The 19,842-nt window shown below is 41.4% G+C and overlaps 1 protein-coding gene across 1 annotated transcript in view; it reads right to left on the reverse strand.

Moving 5' to 3' along the window:
* fig4a (FIG4 phosphoinositide 5-phosphatase a) overlaps window positions 1–19,842 on the reverse strand; it is an 83,757-nt gene that overhangs the window by 44,717 nt on the left and 19,198 nt on the right. The window contains exons 8-12 of the mRNA XM_080453572.1: window positions 19,164–19,264; window positions 18,548–18,710; window positions 14,863–14,960; window positions 1,137–1,270; window positions 561–677 (exon numbers count right to left, since the gene is read on the reverse strand). Coding sequence (XP_080309698.1) covers window positions 561–677; window positions 1,137–1,270; window positions 14,863–14,960; window positions 18,548–18,710; window positions 19,164–19,264 — 613 coding nt within the window. The remainder of the gene's footprint in view (window positions 1–560; window positions 678–1,136; window positions 1,271–14,862; window positions 14,961–18,547; window positions 18,711–19,163; window positions 19,265–19,842) is intronic.

Below are 19,842 nucleotides of genomic sequence, written 5' to 3' on the forward strand. Positions count from 1 at the left end.
TTGAACAATTATAACTGAACACAGGCAGGTAGCTACAATGACAAGGTACTGTACTGCTGAAAAGTGAGTTTCTGAACTGGTTTTTGAGTGGAAAATCAAAACGCATTTGAGAAGTCAGCCAAATAGCATCATATTTTATTCTCTCATTACAACTATCTTATTATAGCCTGACTGTAAGTTGATCTTAAAAGTATTTTTTTATAGGGAATCTTTTTTATAATAATCTAAATTCGTAAAGTGAAACTAACACATGAGAGAAGGTTAAAAACGAATGAAAGCACAAACATCCTTGTGCGTTCAAGCCAAATTCAAAGTAAAATTTTAACCAATCCGGCCCATTACCCAATATGTGTTATATATTGTGTTGTATATTACCCCTGCTGTGTATTGACCACACACAAATAGATGCAGAAATGTCTTGTGTACCTTTTTGTGTGTGGGTGTGTTTGTGTGGATACCCGTTTATTTTCGGTGCAGCAAGGTATATATGTATTGATCACACATATTCAAAGGATATCATTTCATTTCATTGTGGTGTTGGTGGTTAAGAGGAGGCTCACCTCTCATCTGGTCTCAGCGTATGACAGTAGAAGTCTGAACGGTTCACAAAGAAGCCTGTCCGCTTCACCACATTTTCAGCTATCATGCTAAGACGGTCCAGCACGTTGCACAACTTACTGAGAGAGAAAGAGAATGAGAAGGAGAATATATTAATTCCTGCATAATATTATGCAGGAATTCAAACATCCTCAAGACTGGATATATAACTGTGATAATGTTATACTGCATAGTCAATAGCCTACTTGAGGAAACACAAACTATCTGAGGCTAATGGTATTAGACATAATAGACACCTGAATTTCCCCATGGGTATCAATAAAGGTTTATCCTATTCTATCCTATATTCAAATTGCCTAGGTCGACGGTGGACGTCACAAACGTAACATCTGGACTTGCAAGAGGCACCTCCGATCCGCACCAAACTCGGCACAAACACTGTTCAGGGGTCTGCCTTGAGAATAGTCACACCAGGGGTCACATTCATACTCAGGAATGCACACGCACACACTACTCTAAAAGGTGACATGTTCTTATCAAGAAGTAAAGAAAAGAAGTAAAGATCTTTCTGTGTGTACCTTTTGGTGTAGCGGGCCATGTCCCAGGCAATGTAGTCGATGCAATGGGCTGGAGGGAGGAACTGGTTCAAGTTGATGACTGCGGGGTACAGCTCTTCACTCAGGATTTTCTCATGTTTCCTCTTCTCCCGTTTCTAAGGCCACAGAAGAAAACAAGAGACACCACCACAGAGAACTGTGAATAATCTGTGATGAAAATAAATGAAATCCACGCACCGGTAAATGCTCCCGTTTGAAAAGACTAAAAGAGACTGAACAAGGAGTGTTCTGTGCAACTGAATATTCACCTGTATCTAGACACCGAAAGAGCCATAAAAATACTGGTACATTAATGACACTGACCCTGTCAAAAAAAGCTTTCCTCAACCCCCATATGTGGTAAGAGACCCATGATTGTGCAACAAAGAATGAATTTTGTAGAATTTGTGGCGATCAGATGCTGCGTTCATGATTTTTGCAATTGTTTTGTAAAATAGACCCACTTAGAAAGCAATCATGGCCAATCGGAATCAAATGGAATATGAAAAATCTGAATGATTCATGTTCATCAAATGACTCCAGAGATAATGTGTACCAAAGAGTGTGTTTTGAAGAAAATGAAATGAAAAATAGAATACAAATTTTCCACGGCGATACTTTGATAAAAATAAATAAAAATAAATAAATAATCAAAAGAACGTGCTTCAAGATTATTTGATTAATTGAAAAAGTAAAATCGCTAAACTAATCCATAGTCGCAGCCCTAGTATATATCATAAGTCACAAAAGTGGCTGCAGTACGAATGGATGGTGTGATGGTAGCCATGGTTCACATGACGCTTGTATACAAGCGTCATGGTGCCCTGTCCCCCTGGTCTAAAGTTTTGTTCGATTTTTTCAGATTGCCATCGCTCACATAAACATAAACGTTCAGATTTCAAATATAAAGTGCTTACCACCGAGCCACGGATGTTACAAGGCGATGTGGACCGCGATGAGTACCCGTATCTCCCGTATTGTTCAATAAAAAGCATTTTAATCCCATCGCCGTCCATTTTCTCCAAATTGTCTCCTATACTTTCAACCATGCGACACTAATGGTTGGGAGGTGTATTGCACTCTGATACATTACAAAACAAAAAAAAAGAAAAAAAGAAAATGGCCGGCGATGGGATTAAAATGCTTTTTATTGAACAATACGGGAGATACGGGTACTCATCGCGGTCCGCATCGCCTTGTAACATCCGTGGCTCGGTGGTAAGCACTTTATATTTGAAATCTGAACGTTTATGTTTATGTGAGAGATGGCAATGTGAAAAAATCGAACACAACTTTAGACCAGGGGGACTCGGCACCATGACTGTCATGGTATGACAGTCATGTTTCAGGGCTAGTGTGATGGTGTCTGGGATTCACGTCACTGTTTTAAAGGGATATTTCACTTTCAAAAAAACTTTTGCTCATTTTATCGTCTACTCAGGCTTTAGTGAGCCCCCCAGACAGTTTATAAGTTGCTTGATTCAGTATTTAGATATTTGATATTCATTGTATCAGACACGCCCCCTTCCTATACAAACCCATTATAACTTCAAACTCCATTTTTAACCCGTTAGATTCATCAAAAACACCCGTCCTTGGTTCTGGTGACTCACCCTGCCCTCCTAATACGCGAGGGGGTCGTGTTTTTTCGATTACTTTTTTTTGGAAAATGAAAAGAATTTAATACATTTAAAAAATTTAATAAAATAAATGAAAAAAGTAATCGAAAAAACACGGCCCCCTCGCGTATTAGGAGGGCAGGGTGAGTCACCAGAGCCAAGGACGGGTGTTTTTGATGAATCTAACGGGTTAAAATGGAGTCTGAAGTTATAATGGGTTTGTATAGGAAGATAAAATGAATATCAAATATCTAAATACTAAATCTAGCAACTTATAAACTGTCTGGGGGGCTCACAAAAGCCTGAATAGACGATAAAATGACCAAAAGTTTTTTTGAAAGTGAAATATCCCTTTAAGTTCAAAAGGCTGCAAAGAGAGGGCATTGTGAAACACCATGGCCTGTCAAATTTTTCTTAATGTAAATACAAATAATCAAAGCCTATATAGCTTGCTTATCAGAAATTAAAAATTCTAAAATAAAATGTAAAGATATTTTAAAATATATTTTCGTGAACGGAAATGACGAACAGATGACAGCGTCCTTTTTCGGCTTTCGGGAGGTGTAATTCCAGACTATGTAGAATTTGGAGATTGTGGAATAGTTGTCTGGCTACGCGAGACTACACACAATATAACCCGAAAACTACTGGCTGTATTTTCTGTGCAACTTCATAAACCCGAGAGGATGGCCCCAACTCATTTTGGTGACCCCATGACCTCATCCAGTGGCGCACCATTAGGCCAAACTTTCCTTATGCACTTTCATGCAAGATTTCACACTCTCTTATTATATTATATATATTATATGTATTAGTAAAACTTTTGGAAAGCTTTGCATCCGATAATGGATGGCTAGAGTGGGGCCTTTCCGCAGTGGTGGCCACCTCTTGGTGCCAGTTAGCAGCCTCGGTAGGGTGGTAACTTAAAGCATTGACGGAAGTGGAACCCCACACCTATGTTAGTGAGGTGCTTGCTAAGAACTGGATCAACAGCAAGAGCTTGAACGGAGTCGCTGCACACTCAAAGCTCCGATGCAAGATGCCAATTTGTTATAGACCGACGTAATGACAGCACCCTTAATGTGCACATGCACACACACATTCTTCATTTCATTACTTCTCCATCTCTAAGATGCACTGCCTTTTCATTCGCAAGAGATTGCGGAGTGATCATCATAGTGGGGGACAGTAAGCATGGACACATCTTTGAGCAGCGCACATCCCTGTCCGCATATCCAGCAGTGGCACAGCAACCAGACAATTTGCTATTCCATTCAGCACAGCAAGGCACTCATCCACAAACACACACAGGGTTTCGTAAGGGCATTTTAGTAGGGGGCACTATGTGAAAAATCGTTACGCGGCGGATAAAAGCATGAAATTTGATACAGATGTCCCTTGGGTCATCCTTAAACATCCTAGAAGGGGTGCCCAAAAAAATCTTAAACAGGAAGTGAGTTATGGACAAAATCCAAAATGGCCACCTAAACTGTTGACCGTTGACTCAAAAGACACCAAAATAATCTCCAAAAAGCATAAAATGTGGCACACATGTCCCTTGGGTCATCCTAAGACATCCTAGAAGGGGTGCCCAAAAAAATCTGAAACAGGAAGTGAGTTATTGACCAAATTGAAAATGGCCGCCTAGTGTTGTCGATTGACTCAAAAGACAACTAAAGAATCTCCAAAAAGTATAAAATGTGTCACACATGTCCCTTGGGTCATCCTAAGACATCCTAGAAGGGGTGCCCAAAAAAGTCTTCAACAGGAAGTGAGTTATTGACTAAATTGAAAATGGCCGCCTACAGTGTTGGCGATTGACTCAAAAAGCCTATAGAATCTCCAAAAAGCATACAATTTGGCACATATGTCCCTTGGGTCATCCTAACACATCCTAGAAGGGGTGCCCAAAATAATCTGAAACAGGAAGTGAGTTATTGACTAAATTGAAAATGGCCGCCTACAGTGTTGAAAGATGATGCAAGATACCTAAAGAATCTCATAAAAGCAGGAAATGTGGTACAAATGTCCCTTGGGTGATCTGAACGCATCGTACAAGGGGTGCCCAAAAAGGTTTTAAACAGGAAGTGACCGCCTAAAGCAGTTGACACAAAAGAAAACATAAAGGGACGTCATAAAAGTGTATAATTTGGTACGTACATTGAGTGCTTCTTAATATATCCTAGAAGGGCTTATTTATTTGTTTGTTTGCTTGTTTATTAAACTTTTTAGGAAGGGACCATGTTGAAGAAATTCTAAATGGCTGTTTAAACAGTTGACCATGGCAGTCTGCATATTATGCAGACTCAATACGATAACCTGCCGTATTTTGTAGTCTACCTTCTGTTTTCATTTCTACATCACTTATTTATTTTACTTTCTGCATTATTTTTTTATTGTACTCTTTGAATCCTCTTTATTTATCTAACTCTCTGCATATTCTTATTTATTTTACTCTGCATCTTATCTTACTCTGCATATTCTTATTTTACTCTCTGCATCTTATTTATCTTGCACTCTACATCTTCTTGCTTGTTTTACACTCTATCTTCTCATGTATTTTCTTCTTGATCATTACTGTTTTTTTGTGATTAGTGTTTAGTAACTACATGTATTCATGTGTGCCATTTCGCAATTACCAGCACATTGGCATAATGCTCTGCAAGGTAACCCAGCATCCCGGCATCTACACTTTCTCGAACAGAAGGGCTCAGCTTTGCAGCCACACTTGAGTTCTCTACAAACTTTGGCAGCCTCTGGCAAGAGTGTCCATAAAGGTGTCCACGAATCAGCGACTTTAATCCATCCATATTTGTCAGGAGATGGTAGAGATTGCATAGCTTTCAGGCTTCTGGACCAAATGCCAGATTGGCAAACTGCTCGATTTGAATGTTGTAGCAGTGCAGCCCGTGGGGGAGGAGTGTTTTCCATTGAGAGACTATTAAAACTTTTTTTGGCACCCCTTAGGATGCATTCAGATCACCCAAGGGACATTTGTACCAAATTTCATGCTTTTATGAGATTATTTTTTATGAGTGTCTTTTGCATCATCTGTCAACACTGTACATGGCCATTTTCAATTTAGTCAATAACTCACTTCCTGTTTCAGATAATTTCAGGCACCCCTTCTAGGATGTCTTAGGATGACCCAAGGGACATGTATGCCAAATTGTATGCTTTTATGAGATTCTTTAGTTGTCTTTTGAGTCAATCGACAACACTGTAGGCGGTCATTTTCAATTTTGTCAATGACTCACTTCCTGTTTAAGATTTTTTTGGGCACCCCTTCTGGGATGTCTTGGGATGACCCAAGGGACATGTATGCCAAATTGTATGCTTTTATGAGATTCTTTAGTTGTCTTTTGAGTCAATAGATAACACTGTAGGCGGCCATTTTCAATTTTGTCAATAACTCAGTTCCTGCTTAAGATTTTTTTGGGCACCCCTTCTAGGATGTATTAGGATGACCAAAAGGACATGTGTGCCAAATTGTATGCTTTTATGAGATTCTTTAGTTGTCTTTTGAGTCAATAGACAACACTAGGCGGCCATTTTCAATTTAGTCAATAACTCACTTCCTGTTTCAGATTCCTTTGGGCACCCCTTCTAGGATGTCTAAAGCCCTCTCCAGACCAATCTGAGTCGGCCCGATTTTGGGCCGAATTGGCTTCGGGAAGCGTCGGCCAGTCGGTTAGGGGTCCGTCGGGGGGTCCGTCGGGACCTTTTCGGCCGACCCAGAGCCGACCGAACATGTTCAGCTTTTTAGCCGACTGGTAGCGCAGTGGCAGTGACAACAGAGGGCTGTCGGTGTTGCCAGATTATGTGAGAGAAACAAGCGACCATGTCTATGAAAACCTACATTCACTGTTTCTTGTTGTTGCTCCCAGAGAGAGAGAGATTGATTGATTTGCCCTACTTTTGCGCTGTGGTGATTGGGAGCAGGTGTGTAAATTTGTCCAGTGACGGAGTCACATGCATCCGTGTTTATGTATAAATATGTAATGCGCAAGTATGTAAACATGTCCTTCTGAGTGGGAGTTCAAGCATTGCATGAATAGGCTCGTAAAGCAGGGAGATAGTGACAGAGGAAGAGTGGTAGAGGGGGAGAGAGAGGGGGGAGAAAGAGAGAGAGAGAGAGAGAGGGAAAGAGAGAGAGAGAGGGAAAGAGAGAGAGGAGGGGAGAGAAAGAGAAAGAGAGAGGGGAGGAAGACAGAGAGAAAGTGGGAGACGGAGAGAGAAACGGAGGGAGGGAGAAAGAGGGAGGTAAAAAGCGGCAGAGAGAGAAGGAAAGAAAGAAAGAGGGAGAGACAGAGGGAGAGAAAAAAGGGAGAGTGAAAGATTGAGAGAGAAAGAGCGAGCGAGAGATTGAGGAGACGGAAAGAGGGAGAGAGAACGAGCAATTAAGTGAATTGCTTTCACCTGCTGCTGCTGCTGCTGCTGCTGTGCGGAGTGTGCTACAGGGCATATCTCCGCCAAGCCAGGGTGACCTACCCAGGCTCATGAAATTCATATTCAGGCTAGTAGCCAATTAGAATGAAATCTTCAAAAACGGACTCATATACTGATACAGAACCATATATTGGCTATATATTATGGCTGTCGGGTGGAAATCTTGTATGTTCCTTTTTTATTATTATTTAAAAACAATTTAAAATCGTGAAAATAGCCAATCTACAAGCTGTAATTATTAATAATTAAGAAATACTATATTTTAAAGAGTGAAAAATCAACTAAAGTCATTATTAGTGCAAGTTCATTCACATTTCATTTGAATGAAAATAACTTGTGGGTAAAATACATTCTGTGAATCTAATGTGATTAATGTGACCGCTACTTCAGTCAGTGAAGTCCAGGGCTGAATGTGACATATTGAGACCTATATAACTAAATATTGGTCATTTGCCAACACATTATTTTGTGAAATAAATGGGTAATATTTCACAGATAGTTATACTATTCTTATAATATATTAAAATACAATCATCCTTAACCTTCAAGTTAAATGCATTATTTCCGTGGACTTAAAAATCATTTTTGGACTTAAAAATCTTTATTATTTTTTTGGATGGCCTTCCTGCCCTGGCAGGAAGGCCGGGCAGGGCCTTTGTGCCCTCCAAAAAATTACAACACCAAAGGCCAAGTGGCCTTGCCCCTAAAATGACGAAATTCCAGGCTTGAATGCAATAGATGTACTCTGAGTCTGTTACAAGTAAAAGTCTGGAATTCAACATTTACTTGAGTAAAAGTACTAAAGTATTGGTATAAAAATGTACTTAAAGTACCAAAAGTAAAAGTACAAAAATGTTTGAAAATAGCAGATCTACAAGCTCAGAACGCGTGCATCGCAACACGTTGTGAGCTTGTAGATCTGCTATTTTCAAATAGCTTATAGGTATAAAATAGGGCTAAAGTGGTTAATGTATGTTTCATAATGATTTATATCTGCAAAGTAACTAGTAACTAAACATTTCAAATAATTGTTGTGGAGTACAAGTATAGACAATTGGAAATACTCCAGTAAAGTAAAAGTACCTCAAAATTGTACTTAAGTACAGTACTTGAGTAAATGTACTAGTTACTTTACACCACTGCACGTCAGTGAAGAAAAAACGCTGGGAACATCCCTAAGTGGCTTTGCAGGGAAACAAGCCCAAAGTCGCTTATAATAAGCAGACCTGGCAACGCTGGCACGCTAAAAGTCAAATTAGCACATGAATGGCCAGTCGGCTGACAGACTTAAATGGCAACTTTTGCCAACCGAATACCAGTCTGTTGCAGTCTGGAGTAGTCTGCAATAGTCTGGACGAGTCTGTTTGGTGCGGAGTTGCCTTTAGGATGACCCAAGGGACATATGTGCCAAATTTTATGCTTTTTGGAGATTCTTTGGGTGTCTTTTGAGTCAACGGTCAACAGTTTAGGTGGCCATTTTGAATTTTGTCCATAACTCACTTCCTGTTTAAGATTTTTTTGGGCACCCCTTCTAGGATGTTTTAGGATGACCCAAGGGACATCTGTATCAAATTTCATGCTTTTATCCGCCGCGTAACGATTTGGCCATTTTTGGTGGTTAGTACCCCCTACTATTTAGAGTAAATTCATTAAATAAATTGAACATCACGTATTACAATGTATTCACAGTTAGATTTCATTCACATGCAAAGACACAATGAGTGGTGATTCATTTTTTGCACACCACTGTACAAATCACATTTCGAACGGACGCACAGCCGTCTGCACCAGCTGGCTGGTGCAGAAAAAACCTTGACACATGCACGGCCATGTGCACTTTCACAATAATCTCTCTCTCTATCTCTCCATCTTACATACACACATCAAACATGCATTAAAATACCATGGAAAGTCATTGTACAATCCTAGGTATGTCATCACGTCTCCTCCCCAACACAATCACTCCCATGGAAAGGTGTGATTTTATGCCATTTTCATATCTCGCTTACTTTGGAATGGGAGAGAGGTTGAATTACTGTATCATGGAGTCCAGTCCTCTTCCCCCTCCCTCCTAGTCCACTAATATCACATGGCTGGAACTTGTGCCGACCACTGTCGTCTGTGATTGGTCCCTCGTATTGAGGCTCATCTTGCGAATGACAACGTGAGCATGAAACCCAAGCCACACAGCGAGGGAGATCGTTGGATTGTGTGTGTACCGTATGTGGTGTGAGAAAGGTAGGGTCTTGCACAGAGTACTTTAGGGACACTGGCTGAAATGAATGAATGGTTAATCCGGCGCACGCACGCACATGCACACGCGTGTGCGCACACACACACACACACACAGTGGAAATTGAAAGCAATATACTGTAGTTTTAGTATTTTATGAAGATTTATTCTCAGTTCTGTTGGTTTATTACTCTCAATTGCCTTTGTTTTGATAGGACTCTGTATGGAAAGGAGTGTTTATTACTCTTAATTGCCTTTGTTTTGATAGGAATCTGTATGGAAAGGAGTAATATCTAATAATAACATATCACATCAGAATATGTTGTATTTGTACAGCATGCTGATGAACAATACTTTGAACACATATTGTGTATCATTATCCAATCCCTTTAATCAAACATAATTTGCCACACTGTTTACTTTAGTTTTTACTGAGAAATAAAATGTTAATAATTGTAATAGTAATAACCGAAATAATTATTGTCTCCACCAGGCCGAGACTATGTTTTCGCCCCTCTCCGTCCGTCCTTCTGTCTGTGTACAGCTAATCGCTAGCACAGTTGGCCCGATCGAAGTGAAACTGTGCACGCACACTTCCTGGAGGCCAGAGAAGATCCTCTGCCCAAAAATGTTCACATCGGCCTGTTATAGCGCCACCGGGAGGCCAACCTTTTTTCTTTTTTTTTTTGTATATGACTCCATTACCCAAATCGGTACACATTTATTATCTCTATAGTCATGTGATCAAGACGGATCTGTCAGATTTTTCAGATTCCATCCTGGTTGGCTAAGATTGGCTTCCAAAGTTTGCAGGAGTGGCCCGTTTTGAACAAAATGCCTCAAATCATGAACGCAGTGCAGTGTCTGATTGCCATGAAACTTTGCATGCACATTCCGACTAGGCCCAGGAAGAAATGCCACCCTACTGTACATTTTTTCAAATCGGCCTCATGGTGGTGCCATAACAGGCAGATTTCTTTGCCAGGATTAGGCTATTATTTTACCGTTTCAAGTGGTCACAGAGTGTTTGTCTTCAGTGTGACAGATCCCCTGATGGTTTCTAATCACTGAGGTGCTTCAGGTGTGGTTTCACAAATGTCAACGAGGTCATTGTGACCTCGTTGACATTTGTTGTTTGAAAGTGGCATTGAAGTGGATGGAGCATTAACTTTTTGAAAATCGTTCTCTCCTAGTTCCTTTGAGATAAAAATAAATAAAAAACAAATAAAATAAAAAACCAATCTACAATTGCGTTGTGAGCTTGTAGATTGTTTTTTTTTCCAGCTAATGTTCCCCCCAGAATAGGGATGCTGGGGTTCAAGTGGTTAACTTGCACAGACCAGTGTGCACAGACCTACAAGGGGTTGAGGTGATGAAATGGCTGTGTGTCTGTGTGTGCACAGACACGCATGCGTTTGTGCACTGAGAGGGGTTGATGCTCAAGGTAGTATCTCACCAGCTGATAATAACCAAACACTGAGCATTTGAATGTTGAGTGTCTCCACAGCAATATCTTACCTCCACTATCACTCAGTACCAAAGCCAAATAGACAAATACAAACAATCCTATCTAATAATTGCCTCACGCCTCCCCTCTACCCAGCCCAAGGCACCCCAATCCTGGGTACGGGGCTGGGTGGAGGGGACCCCCTCCGCAGGGATCAATTTAAAAAAAGAACCAGGCGACACGCCGCCCGCCTCTACCCAGACAAGGCACCCCAATCCTGGGTACGGGGCTGGGTGGAGGGGACCCCCCAGTCAGCCCTCCACGCACCTGCGGGAAAATTCCGTGAGGCAGGAAGGCAGAAGCCGTGCTCCCGGAGGGCCCTGGACACCTTTTTCTTTTTTTCCAAAAAAGAACCAGGGCAGGGGCCTCATGCTGCCCCTCTCACCCAGCCCAAGGCACCCCGATCCTGGGTACGGGGCTGGGCTGGGTGGAGGGGACCCCCCAGTCAGCCCTCAACGCACCTGCGGGAAAATTCCTTGAGGCAGGAAGGCAGAGGCTGTGCTCTGCCTTCCTGCCTAATTACACCAGTCGGCCTCATGGTGGCCCACTTTACGTTCTAGCCTATAACTCTTGAACAGTAGGTCGTAGAATAAAAATCTTAGTTTTGAATTTTGTCAAAACACACTTTTAGCTCCTCCTCCCACAAATGTTGTCCAAATTTCACAAAAATCGGTACACATGATCTCTGGACCCTGCGATAAACATCTCCAAGCGGAATTTTTATAGTCCATACCGTTTGTGTTGGTGTCAATCACATCATCACGTACATCATACCGGTGATGTACGTGGAATGTGAATACTGATTAAGTGTGACATATCTATTGGTAAATAGACGTGTGAACTACTTCGAAACTTCCATATGCTGTGATTAGCACCACTTCAATAGCACAGGAAGGCATCACCTTGAAGCACCATTATTACCTGAAAAGCCGTTTGAACAGCTATTATAGTTTATTTACTATGTATAGGCGATATATTTTGGCAGTGGTGGAAAAAGTACTCAAAGTGGTTACTTAAGTTAAGTACCAATATTGCAATATAGAAATACTCTGTTACAAGTTTAAATCCATACAACTTAGCAATACACATTTTTGGAACAAAATGCCTCAAATCATGAATGAAGTGTCCGTTTGCCGTAAAAGGCCTAAGAAGAAATGCCACCCTTTTCACATTGGCCTATTATAGTGCCACCAGGAGGCCACAATAACCTACCTGACCTGGTGGAGACCTGTGCTCCGAGGAGCACTTTTTCTAGTTATTAATATTATTACTAGTGGTGGTGGTAGTAGAAAATAGCAGATCTACAAGCTATCAACAAATAACTCATGCCAAATATCAACAATGTTTTAGAAACAGGGGCAAAGCCCAACCACCAGTCTTTACAAGTACCTTCACAGAAAAACAAGGGCAATGTCGCTTATAATTAGAGGACATGGCAACACTGAGTGTGGGAGAGCTCTATATCAAAGAAATCTGTCATTTACTCCTAAATGTATTCAAATATGCTGTATTGGGCCCTAAATGTACTGTAATTGAGGGGGGGGAGTATTATATGTATTTAATGGAAATGTATGCTGTTAGGGACTGTTCGTTATTTAGTTACCGGGGGGGGGGGGGGTGGTCCAGATGTAATGTATTTATTTTTATTTCAGACCCATACTGGACCCGGAGCTCATTTATGGCTAAAATCACCATGGTATTCATATTAGCCATGTGTGTCGGTCAGCACACTGCTCCCCCCCGCCGCATCAGAGTAATTTCAGACTGCGTCGTGTGCATTCTGCTGTGTTGCAGACAGACAGAGAACATTTTGCCGACTTTATATCGTCTGTCCCCGCAGATTATATCCATAAACATGCTCCACAGTCCACACAGACGACGTTCCAATTTACATCTTCCCAGTGGCTTTTTTTTTTTCGCCTGCTAAAAAACCTCCAGAAGACTCGCCCCAAAACACACTCGCCCCCATTTTCTTGTATTCGTTTTACTTGAGGATAAGGTTATAAATAAGTTTAGGGTTTACTGAGTTTAGGGTTTACTGAGGTTAAGTTTAGGAATAAGGTTAGGTTTTGGCACCGTTTTACTGAGGTTACGTTTAGAAATAAGGTTAGGTTTAGGCATAGTAGGCTAGTTTGCTGAGGTTACGTTTAAGAATGCCAGGTGAATAGCCTACCGCCGGATTTAACCAGTATTTAACAGCAGTGCAGTGCGCATGAGATTGGTTAAGTATCAATCGGCTGTTAACATTAAACTATGAGAGAACAGGCGATATGGATTTGGGAGCGTAATTCTTTTAAAAGTCTGGAGTGGGCACACCCACTCAAAAAAGGCCAAAAATCACGAGTGAAACGTCCGGTCAATCCCAAATTGTCACATGTCAAGGGTGGTTTACTCAACGAATCCCCAAAAGCATTTCCACTTTGATCCATAGGGGGCGCCACAAATGCACAAAATGTAACCGTTTGATGCAAAAACATTATTTTGGGGGGGGATCAATCCTCTCAAAATGAACCGCAAGTGATCTCAGGAGTGACGTGACAATGTAATTGGCGCCGCCTCCGACGGTATTCCTCCCAGCATATTCCTCGAGTCCCGGCGGCCGCGACCCGCGACTTGCGTCGGCGCAACCACACTTTGCAATTTCCCAGAATTGCGAATATTCTATTTTTTAACTTCTTGTGGAAAACATGACACGTGTAAGTAATGATTGTCCATTAAGGGACCTGAAAACGTTTGCCTTCCTGTTGTCGCCTGTAAGCACTAAATGCAATCCACATCACACTGTACAATAAAGAATACAATACATCAAGATGAAAACATGTTTCTAACAGAGATCCTAACCCAGCAGGAATGACTGCCTTGTAGTGGGGGAAAAAAATGGATTTCAAAGAAAACAAACTGTAAGGGTACCACTCACGACTCCTGAAGGATTCATTTTCTTGTCACAGACAAATATGTCACAGACTAGTTCAAATTATAGGGCCTAAAGGTTACTACTGTTGGCAGTATCAACATTTACAATACGACAAGGTTCAGGATTGGCTCTGAGTGCAATAAGACAAGGTTTAGGATCGGCTCTGTGTGCAATAAGGCAAGGTTTAGGATTGTCGCTGTGTGCAGTAAGGTTTAGGACTGGCTCTGTGTGCTCTAACTCTGATATAATGACTGTGGTTTTACTTCTGTTCATCTCTGTGTTTCAATTATATATTTTTGTTTCGGCCGATGCAGGCTTTAGGCCTTGCAGCTGGGACATTCTTACTGCAGTTATGATTGTGCAATATCATACAACTACACACATTGAATATAAATGAGAGAGCCAACTACTCCACAACCACATAACTACCCCTAATGCAGGCCAACCACTGACCAGATAAACACATACTTGTTTAGGAGTACAGCAAGTCCTGACAAAACTAGGGCAATGGATGGGGAGAATTGTTTTGCAATGTTTCTAGACAGCTGTAATAGCTTATTGATTTGAGTCAAGGTGTGAATATGTGCAACTCTGTCACGGTGACCTGCCTACAAAGAACATAGGTAAAAGCCAAACACATGGATTAACGCAAAATAAAATCTCACAATTTAACATTTTTGGTGTTTTGCTCTCCCCCTTCATAAACAATTAGCACAATATGTAGAATTATGATGTTTTGGAAACAATGTGATGTTGTATACAGGTATGTTTTTTAATCCATTAGGATTTTAGTGGTTACTGTAGTCAGTCTGTTGTGTTTTGTCCTGTTCTGCCCACGGAACTTGTGAAATATCCTGCATCTTGGCTAGTGCACACTTGTAAAAGAGACTCAATGTATTTTTACTGGCGAAATAAAGGTTATCTATATGATGTCCACATAAAAATGGCGAAGTAAGAATTGTTTAGGCAACTAGGCATGCCCACTACCTTGACAAGGTTGAGGATGATGATGGGAGAGCCAAAGCGCTGCAGCATCTGGTCAAAATGGAGAGCAGCTACATGGGCATATGGGTCTGCCTGGTCCACTGAAAGAGGGTCAAAGGTCACACTTTATTACTGAGCAGTATTTATTCATCACATTGTAGTTATTGCAAAGGTTGTGTAATGTTGAAGCAAAATCATAAAATACAGAGGTTATCAAAAGTTATCATGTTCAAGCTAAATTAAACCAACCTTCTTGGCATGAGTTTATGGCAATGTAGAAAATCCTCCCTCACAGTTTAACAAAATTAGCTTTCAATCTGCTCAGCTAGAAACTAATAATAATAATAATAGCTTACATTTATGTAGTGCCTTTCAAGAGACCCATTGACGCTTAACATCGAAAACTTTAGACATGGCTGGGTTAAACATCTCCTTTAAGCTGGGCCATACTCTGAATTGATGAGCTTTTAAGCTGCAGCTTCATAACAGTCGAGGCTGTGTTACTGTCGGCAACACAGTTAAAAATGCTGGTCCTTATGGCTACTTTAAACAGTATTTTACAGTGTCGCTTGATGGGAAAACATATTTTTCAGTCCATCTTTACACTGTAGATAGACTTGCACATGCGAGTTTACTGTATATCTATGGATGTGATTAATTCTTGAAGATTTTCAGGGGGGAAAGACCAGAGGTTAGACAGATTTGTAATATCACATCTATTGAAACATTGTTAGGGACACACAAGGAGTTTTTTTTTTTTTTTAAGGAGGGGGGGAAAGAACTGTGCCTTAAAACAAAAACGGAAATGCGTGACAGACATATGAGCTGACCAACCACGCACCTCCTTAGACCAACCACAGACTTGTGCTACAGCCCAGCCAATAAGAGGCTTACTCTTACTCTTGCTTTGTGTCTCCACCTCACACCGGTAAATGTCAACCAAGGATGAAATAGAGGACAGGGGGGAGAAATACACAATCATGCATGTGTACAGACTACAGGGAGGATGTGCAGACAGACTGACAAACAGACACAGACAAAACAATCTGAGGGGTCTGATCTCATCCCTCCAGCCCTGGGTTTGATGCTGAACCCTGCAGGACTCTTCACAGTTGAGATGGATAGCCCTTATAAAGGACATTCACTCTGTTGCTTTTGTGTAAGGTTGTGTAAGGTTAACAGACAGCCAACTCTGCACCAGACTGATATCATTCACTGGGACTAGGAATGGGTACAGAGAACCGATACCAATTTGGTACCAGTGCCTGAAATACCAAAAAGCTCCTGGACAAACCGTGCTACAGTACTATCGGTATTTGACAGTCAATTCATTCAAACTAAGTGTTTAACAAACATAGGCTTTACAGCGGTGGGCCACTCTGGTACTAACAGCTATTTGAAGACACATTTTCTGAAGTTTCCATCTGAGAAAACGATGGCATCCGTGATTGAATAACTAGTGGATGATTTCCTGTCACTCTGTCCCTCCGATCCCTTTTTATTCACAGTATTACATGACACGTTTATCACATGATGGCACCAGAGATAATAAGTTGCGATCTGTATGAGTAGTAAAAAAAAAAGGGTGTTTTGAAGAAAGTCTACTTGGATCATGATGCAACTCCCCATATAGGCCAAACCCAAGGAATCAAGGAAAAGGGAAAAGGTCGGACAGATCCGACTTGATCACATGACTATACAGATACTGTGTACCGATTTGAGCGATGTTTGGACAAAATCTGTAAGAGTATTATCAATTATTATTTGCAAAAATGGGTCTCCTGGTGGCGCTATAACAGGCCGAAATGAAACATTTGGGGCAGAGGTTCTGCTATGGCATCCAGGGAGTGTGTGGCCAACGGTGCCGGAGATTAGCTGTTCACAGACGGACGGACAGACACACACACAGACGGGGGGCAAAACATAGTCTCGGCCACGCCTTCGGCCTGGCGGAGACAATTATGACTGTACGACCTATGGTTCGAGTAATAGGCCAAAGCAGGCTTGTATAGCGCAACCATGATGGTCAACTTGAAAAATGTGTGGTCGAGAGTCTTCCTCAGCCTAATGGCAGCCTGTACAAAACGTTTGGCCGATCACTCACTCACTCTCTCTCTCTCTCTCACACACACACACGAGAATCTAGCAGGGGAAAGCAATCTCTTTCGCTGAACTAGTAACTCCTAGAGGTTGGTTGGGGAGCCTGTTCTGCAGGGAAAAGAACTAGCTCCGATAGCGTGGTCCCGTTGAAACTCCTCATTGTCAGGAGAAAGAAGCTGCATGGCGATTTCACGGGTATCGGAGGAGACACATGGTTGTCTACGCCATTCCCCCATGACAACTGGGAATTGCCTTAATGACTAAATAGGCTCTGTGCATAACTGTACAGTACATAGCTTCTCTTGATTGGTATGGCAGATGATGTAAACAGGAATCCCATCCGACACCTTCATGTGTGTTATGCTTCATATAAAAAAGGTAATATTTTGTAAGCAAATGCTTTAAGGTAGGCCTACCTCAAAATGATGAGTCATATTTTTAAATACAGTAGTCTTTACGTTCGAGAAGATCAAGAACCCATATTGTTCATTGGCATCTAAACTTGTTATGTTTACCAGACATGGATAGTAATTGATCCCATCGCCTAAGTAATAGAGAGTATTGATAAGAGTATTGAAGTATCTGCATCAATCGGCAGTATCCTAACAATTTCAATCCCTAGCTGGAACATTATATGTTTTTTCCAGAGTGCCACTGTAAAGATGATCAGAATAGTGGAAGGCATTTAAAGCTAATTCCTCGGTCTGAATTACATTCAGCTTTAACACATGACTTGCATGTTTAATAACACCATGAGCGCATCCATGTTGAGCATGGGTGGTCCCGTGAGATTGCCCCTAACCCATGACCGCATGAGACCCATTGACCTACATAGCTTCCCCTTCCATTCTCCTCCCCAAATTATACAAGCTCTCTGGTAAGGATATTTAAGATGCAGTGACGAATAAGTCATTCTGCTCTTCTGTGCAAGGGCAAGTGGTTGAAGGCAAGGTAAAAAGGGTCATCAGGTCATTGACGTGGGTCATCAATTGACCTCACAAGTTGTCACAACCACCTGCATGATGCTGGCAATTCTCCACTTTCAGCTTGGCAAATGAACAAATGGTCAGATCAACACAAATCCTGCCACTTGAAAACACCACTTAACTCATGCAAATCAGTACACATGTTCCCTGTAGTCATGTGATCAAGATGTATCTGTCAGATTTTTCAGTTTCCAATTCAATTGGAAGTTTTGCACAAATTGCCATAAATTATGAACGCAGCTTCCGACTGCTGGGTACCTTCCCCAGTAGGCAAAGGAAGGACCGCCACCCAAAGTCTTTCAAATCGGCCTCATGGTGGCGCAATAACAGGTCACTTCACGTTGTGGTCTAAAACTCTTGAACCGTAGGTCGTACAATGACATTTTGTTATTCACAACACATCGTGAGCTTGCTATTATTTGAAAATCTTTGAACATATTCCAACATTTTCACCCATTACATTCTCGAAATAGGGACACCTGGCTGAAAGGAAAGTGTTTTTCAGTATGAATCGAAGTCAATTATTTCCCCATCTGTCCAACTTGATATGGTACAATCAATGAATCTATGAATAGATGTCTTGTGTAGTGGAGGAGTCTTACATCGTATGGGGGGTTTCGGCATCATGGTGGAGATGTCCTGAGACCAGTAGAGAGGGACTGAACCCCGCACCTGGACGTAGGAGGAATAACTTCCTGTCATGAATGACATAACTGAGGCATCGTGGATGATCTGTTCCGTCTCCACCTCATTGGCTACATCCCCCTGGAAACAAAAGGAGACGATGGGCATCCATCACAGAAGGCTAAGGAACATCGAACTACTGTACCTGCTAAGGAGTGTCATTCATTCATTTTCAGCACTGCTACGTGTATTGTCAGGATTTTTTATCACAAAATCCATTGTACAGTTTTCAATAGGCTAAAATACAAAAAACTAAAAATACTGACATTTCTGGAGACAGTTTATTTGCAAATACACTGCGGAGCATTTGTTGAAACTGAAATCAAACCCAATCTCAGAATATAAGTGCAAAACAAAATGGGTCAAATCTGTTTTTCTTAGAGCAACCACACACATGTACACATGCACACACATACGCAAGGACACAGCAGCAGGTTGAATTAACCCCCTGTGATGGACTGACTCATTCCAATCATCCTTCCACCCCTGCCTCTGTTATTATATTCTCCCTGGTTGTCGTGGTAACCCATGTACCTCGCAGTTGGCTCCTCTTTTGAGGAAGCGGGTCCCGGCAAATTTGCTGGAGCGCCTGGCGATGAGGGTGACATGAACCGGTCGGCCATAGATGAGAAGTTCTTTATTTTGTGAGTAAAGGAGTAACACTAACACAACATGTACACAGATATCATACAAAAACGTACTCACAGACACACAGATCATAGTTAGGGGTGCAACAGTTAATTCGAAAACTATGATAAATCGGAAAAGTTATCGCAATGTTGAAATAGAATAATAGCTAAGAACATTATCGATAGTTGCAGCCCTAATAATAGATTCTGCCCTTGTCTCTCCCTGTCGGTCTCCTAATTTTCCCTCTCCTACCTTCTTTCTCTCTCCCTCTCACATCCTCTCAAATCTCCCTTTTCCTCGCAAAATGTAATGGAAGTTAGTGTTACAGTTGAAGTGAATAGAAAATGACTCAATTCTAACCATGCCTCAAAGACCACTGCATTATCAAATCAAACATCAGCTGACAATAATTTTAGCTGGCACAAAAAAACAAGGTATCACACCAAAATTTGCATCACTCCACTGGCACTGCAATTTTAAAACATTGATTACCATAAACGCACAAACAGCTCTGGCCTAAGCTACATTTCTGAACTGACTCAGTCTCAGTATGTACCTCTTTTGGTTGTTCCAAAGTCCAGGG

This window comes from Gymnoscopelus braueri (genome assembly GCF_963280865.1).
Source record: "Gymnoscopelus braueri genome assembly, chromosome: 16".
In the NCBI taxonomy this organism is placed as follows: Eukaryota; Metazoa; Chordata; class Actinopteri; order Myctophiformes; family Myctophidae; genus Gymnoscopelus; species Gymnoscopelus braueri.